The sequence below is a fragment of the Triticum aestivum genome, chromosome 7B (genome assembly GCF_018294505.1).
Source record: "Triticum aestivum cultivar Chinese Spring chromosome 7B, IWGSC CS RefSeq v2.1, whole genome shotgun sequence".
NCBI classification, from domain to species: Eukaryota; Viridiplantae; Streptophyta; class Magnoliopsida; order Poales; family Poaceae; genus Triticum; species Triticum aestivum.
In genome coordinates this window covers 458,424,606-458,431,570 of record NC_057813.1, presented here as the reverse complement: position 1 = coordinate 458,431,570, position 6,965 = coordinate 458,424,606, and the positions used below count along the sequence as shown (strand labels likewise).

Below are 6,965 nucleotides of genomic sequence, written 5' to 3'. Positions count from 1 at the left end.
AGGCTACCAGGTGGGGCCCGGGGCCACTGTCATTGAGACAATCAAAGGGCAAATCATCCAACCCCTTGTAAAGTGGGGCAAATCATCCAATCCCCCGTAAAAAATTAGGTCAAGGACATCTAATTCTATACACGTTCATACCATTTTCAAGCCATCCCAGTTCCTGTTAGTGCAGCTAGTAGAGCCTTCAGGAATAGATTTCTGCTGTGTCAAGGTTTCCTTCGCTTCTATGAAGGAAGGTCAATCCTCTTTTTAAGTCCTATATAAAGATGTTACTTATCACGAGCTATTGCTACACACTGTTAATTCCCTAGAAGGGATTTAATTTTGGTCCCATGCAACTCTTGTTGTACTGCTTTCAAGGTTTTGTGAAATCAGTATCCCCCTGGCACATTAAGATGTTGATTCTCTATATTTCACATCAATGATGGTAGAAGAACTGTAGTTCATTTTCTACGCGACTCTCTCTTCATTTAACCAGTGCAATGTTGTGGATACGAGATTACAATCTTAATCATCATAAGTTGCAAAAATTTGTTTGTTCGAGATGAGTGCTTTGGAATGTAGTCGCTCCTATTTTAATTTCAAGGAAGTATCTTCTAAAATGAGCAGAAGATAATCTCCACAGTCCACACTAGTATGCTATAATGGGCCATCTTAATTAAGTATATATTGCTACCTGATTGCTCATATTGATATTATCATCTTGAATTGCTTACACATGGTTTGTGATGATTTACCCTTTTTTTGCGGGATAAGGTTTATCCTATTGACTATTATAGTCAGATAGTGATGCTGTGAAGTGTGATCAAGTTGTGGATGTTCAGTAAATTTAGTAGTTCAGGACAATGCAATAAACAATGTAACATTCAACAAATTCAATGTCTAGTCTTTTAATATTTTCGGCTTGGCTTGATTTTTTTCTGCTCTTAGTTAGACAATCTTTTGCCCAAGTCAGATATGTGTGTGGCTGATCCATCTCGGCATCCTGAGGCATACTTTCATTTTAATGGATCAACAAATAACAACACATAAGTATTGCCAACATTGATTATCAAGAGTTATCTTTCTAGGAAAACTGAAGTTGCAAATATGGGTGAATAAACTTAGTAATCATATTACTCCCTCCGTTCCAAAATAGATGGCCTAACTTTGTACTAACTTTAGTACAAAGTTGAGTCATCTATTTTGGAACGGAGGGAGTACAAGGTATACTAGGTGGCATAGGAATAAATAAGAAATTATGCTGAAATGAAATAAATGATGGTAACACATCTTTAACATAATAATGGTTAAACAAACTTACCTATCCCATATTGCGCTGTGAAGTCACATTCAAGAGTTATTCATACTAAGCATTCGACATTCTCCAAATCTATTTAGTTTTAGTATGCCTGTGACAAGGATCTGCAAACTTGGAAAAACCATGAGAATATTCACAAAAAAAAATGTTTCCTTCCAGCTCTTGGGATTCGTAGAGTTATGGTGCACAAACATAAAAAAGAAGCAAAGGCTGCGGCTTGGCTTATTTTGACGTGTACATGAATCCTTGCGAAGCCTTTCCAACATAGCATGACTAACTAAAAATGGTAAGTTTGAAGATTGAAAAGAAAGGGACAAGGTTGAGATAAACTACATGGACCACTTTATTTTGATATGCTTCCCTAGACATTAGTCGGTAAAATAGTAAAATGTTTTTTTTACTGTTTTCCTTATGCAAATGAAATTTCTGCTTACACAAGCGGAAACTTTTCTGGTAAATGAGTTTTGGAGCATAGCGAATAAAGGAACCCATCATCATCAACAACAACAACAACAAAGCCTTTAGTCCCAAACAAGTTGGGGTAGGCTAGAGGTGAAACCGATAAGATCTCACAACCAACTCATGGCTCTGGCACATGTATAGGCGTCTGAAGCAATCTTTCTTCTCTTTAATCGCCTTCTGGACATCATCATTCCACCACCAGGTATCCTTATCTTCGCTTCTCCTTCCCCTGGACACTCCAAACTCCTCCGAGGCCACCTTACAAATGCAAGTCGCCATCTTCATCCACACATTGTCTGCATCCCCTCCTTCCTCCCAAGGGCCCTCCTTAATGACCCTCTCCTTGAACGCCTGAGCTACCTCCCCCTTGAGCTTCCACCACTTCATTCTAGCGACTTTGGCACGCTTATCCCGCTGGACACGATTCCGAAAGCGGAAGTCAGCAACCACCAGCTTATGCTGGGGTACAACACTCTCTCCAGGTATCACCTTACAGTCTAGGCACGCACGCCTATCTTCTCTTCTCGAGAGGATGAAATCAATCTGGCTAGAGTGTTGGCCACTACTAAAAGTCACCAGATGTGATTCTCTCTTTCTAAAGAGGGTGTTAGCTACAATCATGTTGTAGGCTAGAGCAAAGCTTAAGACATCTTCTCCTTCTTGATTCGTGATGCCATAGCCAAAGCCCCCATGCGCCCCTTCAAAACCTGTGTTAGATGTACCCACGTGGCCATTGAGGTCTCCTCCTATGAAGAGCTTCTCACCAATCGGTACACTCCTAACCATGTCTTCCAGGCCTTCCCAGAATCCCTCTTGGTGTTCTCATTGTGGCCTACTTGCGGGGCATACGCGCTAATAACATTGAGAACCAAGTCCTCAACTACCAGCTTGACTAGGATAATCCGGTCCCCCGTCTCTTGACGTCTACCACTCCATACTTGAGGCTCTTGTTGATCAAGATGCCTACGCCATTTCTGTTTGCAGCCGTCCCCGTGTACCACAGCTTGAAGCCGGTATCCTCCACCTCCTTCGCCTTCTGTCCTCTCCATTTGGTTTCTTGGACGCAAAGGATGTCAACACCTCTCCTCACCGCTGCATCAACTAGCTCCCCAAGCTTCCCTGTCAGAGACCCTACGTTCCAGCTACCTAAGCGAATCCTCCTAGGCTCGGCTAGCTTCCTTACCCTTCGCACTCTTGAATAAAGGAACCCATAGATAGGAGATATAAGACCATTCTTGCAAAGGATTAGGAGATCTGCTATGGTCGTCGTGGACCTTAAACCGTTATGTTTGCAACGAAGTATTCCCTGTTTGTGCTATCAGGAAATAAAGTATTGTTGACACGGATTTCTTTTGTCCATTTTTTTGTAGATAGATACTTTAGGAGATCCCTTGGGTGCTACATGTGTTTGTCATGATTGTTCCATTTCCAGTTTGTAGTATGGTTATTTTAGCCGATTTACTAGTCCTCTGTACTATGTGACTGTAGCTTAGATGCAACAGTATGGACAAAATGGCTGGTAACTCATGGTCCTAGCTCAGATTACAAGGGAAATTCTCTCACTTGCCATGGCCTAATGATCCTTGTGTCGTGTTGTCAGTATATGAATATCACCGAGAGGATGGCTGGACTGATATGGTAATGACATTCTTTGATTAATTCCTGCTTAATTGCAAATGAAACGTGGCAATCAAGAGATGGGATGACTCCTAACAATATAAACTAATATGTATCATATGCCTAACAAATACACCTACAACAATAGCATCCTTATCCTTGTTCAGCTGTGTGATGCCTGGAATTGGGCTGGCTGCCATTGAGGCCCCCTTGCGCACCTCCCTTTGTCCACTACAGGGCACATAAATACTTCTCAGTTTGGATGTTGTGTGGCATCAAAGGGCCAGGGAGTAAAGTGTGTTGCCCTATGTGGATCATGTATTTCCTGGGCTTTGCTTGGTAGTGTCGCCAAATCTTGTACATTGTGCTTTTATTTAGTCCATCTTGGTATAGACAAGAATGCATCAAAATGCTGTATAATATGGCTAGTTTGATTATACCATCTCTATGTAATGTGGGACCATGCCTATGCATCTGTGTTGAATGAGTTCTGTTAGCCAGCAGCCCAGCACCATGTTAGTGATATTTCTTATCTGAAAATTGTATTTGCTGTTAAGTAGAGCTGATGCATGATAGTGGAATCTTGAGTTTCTTTCTTCCAAATATAATTTCTTTTCACTGTTGGCAAAAACTTCCATCACATATACTCCCTCCGTTCACTATTATAAGATGTTCTAACCTTTTTTCTGAATCGGATGTATATAGATGCGTTTTAGTGTGTTTGTTCACTCATTTCAATCCGTATGTAGTCCATATTGAAATATCCAAAACATCTTATAATAGTGAGCGGAGGGAGTAGCTCTTAAGGTGGTCAAAATTGTCTAATAGGATAAACATGGTTGTATTCACCTGGATGTTGCCTCTAGTATAATGTTGCCTTCTATAGTTTTGTAGATTCTCTGCAACCGTTAAGCTTTCCCTGTTGCCCCTCACAATTGTGTGTGCATGTAAGTTAGTTGTTAATAGAGCCTTTATCTGTTGATTTGTAGTGTCTAAGGCCATCCATCCATATCATTTGGAGACGTATTTTTGCTAACTTTTTAGAGGATCCAGGGGGTAATTACAATGTTGCTTAGGGCCAGTTCTTTTGCCAGCTTAAAAAATAAGTCATCTCCTCCCCAGCTTTTCCCATAAGCCGTCTCTCTTATTCAGTGGGGCTTCTAAACTAGTTATGGGATAACTGATTTAGAAGTCAAAAAATTTAGCAGGCGGCTTATTTTTTAAGCTGGGGAGAGGCAGCTTATTTTTTTTAAGCCACCCAAAAGAACTGGTCCTTAGTGCCATTCAGCGGGTAATTACAATGTTGCTTAATGTTATTTTTTATGTTATCTTTTTAATTTATTCAACACATTTTGTTCCCTTTTTGGGGGAGTAAAGACGACTTGCAATTGTAATTCTAGTTACTTTGAACATGGATATTTCCCATGATATGCGTGTCTGGCAATCTTGTATTTGCTCAACGCATTATGTTCTCGGGTTACTTTGATATGTCTGGCAATCTTGAGATGTTTATAGCGCGAAAGGATATTTCCCATGATATGCGTGTCTTTGAACATGTTTTTGTCTGTCCTACTGACACCAGGTCTTTGCATTGCAGAGAAGCAGCTAATGATCCAAATAGCAGAGCTGGTCCCCAAGCATCATGGGAGGACTAAGAAGCAGGAACCAGTGGCAGGTCCATCAGTTACAACTACTAACAAGAAAAATAAGAAGAAGAAGTAGCATTCTGTGTTGTTTTTTCTGTTCATAGAAAGTTTTCTAGAAAATTCATCAGAGGGAGTTCTTGGTTGTCTGTCTGCTATGAGGCCTGAAAAACTGTGAATTTTCTGAATTTTCTTATTTTATATGGTGACTTCTGCAACCGTTTTGCTTGTTGCCTTGAAAGGCCAAAAGTGGGGACTACTTACTGTTGTTTGCAGCATTGGGAGTGTGAGTTTGCAGATGATATCAGTTTGGTACTTGCAAATCCAAAGGAGATATACTCCACTTTAGAAACTAGTATGAATGGATGGAGTTCACCTGAAAAGATATGGATGTGGCCTGGCCCTAGTACAAGTGTGTGTTTTGTCGCCGGAAGCAAGTGGAAACGCAATTGTTCCAACTTTTTGGGTCATGCATGTGTTTGATTTTGCGGCACGCATCAAACTGGAACCAACTTTTTTGGGTCATCCAAGTGTTTGGTTCTGCGGAATACCACCAAAGAAAATACTTCCTCTGTCTAGAATTAGTTATTTTCCTCTGTCTAGAATTAGTTGTCACTCTAACGGATGTATTCCCTCCGTAAACAAATATAAGAGCGTTTAGATCACTATTTTATGAAGGGAGTAACACCTTACGAGGAACTTACTATAAGATCATATCACTTAGTTTATTTGATATAGCTTTCTTCATATAAAATATCAGTTCCTTAGACCATAAGATCATGCCACTCTTGGATGCCGGAGGAATAATTTGTGTGCTATCAAATCAATTCGTAAGTGCTTTACAGGTATTTCCGAAGTTGTTTGTTGGGTTGCATGGATCGAGACTGGGATTTGTAGCTCCGTGTGACGGAGAGATATCTTTAGGCCTTATCGGTAATACAACATCACAAGAAGCTTGCAAGCATGTGACTAATGAGTTTAGCCATGAGATCTTGTATTACGAAACGAGTAAAGAGTCTTGCCGGTAACAAGATTGAAATATGTATGGAGATACCGGCGATCGAATCTCGGGCAAATAACATATCGCCGGACAAAGGGAATTGTATACGGGATTGACAGAATCCTTGACATCGTGGTTCAACTGATAAAGATCTTCATGGAATATGTAGGAACCAATATGGGCATCCAGGCCCCACTATTGGTTACTGACCGAAGAGGAGTCTTGGTCATGTCTACACGATTCTCGAACCCGTAGAGTCGCACGCTTAACGTTCGGTAGCGCTAGGGTAGTATTGAGATATTAATAGTGGAAATTCTGAAGGTTGTTCGGAGTCCCGGATGGGATCTGGGACATCACGAGGAGTTCCAGAATGGTCTGGAGGTTAAGATTTCTATATGAAAAGTTGTTGTCGGGGTTTCGGAAAAAGTTCAGTTTTTTTCGGTATTGTACTGGGAAGCTTCCAAAAGGTTCCGGAGGATCTGGAGGCGTTCGTAAGTCCGTAAAGGGTTCCACCACATCCCTTAGGTCAGCATGGGTTGTAGGGGCGCCTTGTCCTTATTGGGCCAGGCGCACCAGCCCCTACAAGCCCCATGCGCCCGGGGAGGGGAAACCCTAAAGGGGAGGGCCCTCCACTTGGCTTGGAGGGCACTCTTCCCCCCTTGGTCGTCGCCCTCCTGAATTGTGAAGGGGGCTAGGGCTGGCACACCCCTCCCTCACCCCTTTCCCTCACTTGTTGGATCAAGAAGGAGAGGACGCCGTCGAGCCACCACCACCACCATCACGCTGTCGTGTTGGTTCAGATCTCATCTATCTTCTTTCCCTCACTTGCTGGATCAAGAAGGAGAGGACGCCGCCGAGCCGTACATGTGCTAAACTCGGAGGTGTCGTCCGTTCGACACTAGATCGGATTGGATCGCGATTGGATCATGGAGAGTACAAC

At 42.0% G+C, this 6,965-nt stretch overlaps 1 protein-coding gene across 1 annotated transcript in view; it reads left to right on the top strand.

Moving 5' to 3' along the window:
- Nucleotides 1-5,303, top strand: part of LOC123160317 (signal recognition particle 19 kDa protein) — a 6,268-nt gene extending 965 nt beyond the window's left edge. Inside the window, exon 4 of the mRNA XM_044578120.1 lies at nt 4,980-5,303. Within this exon, the coding sequence (XP_044434055.1) occupies nt 4,980-5,104 (125 nt within the window). The 3' untranslated portion in view covers nt 5,105-5,303. The remainder of the gene's footprint in view (nt 1-4,979) is intronic.
- Nucleotides 5,304-6,965: the final 1,662 nt, after the last annotated feature.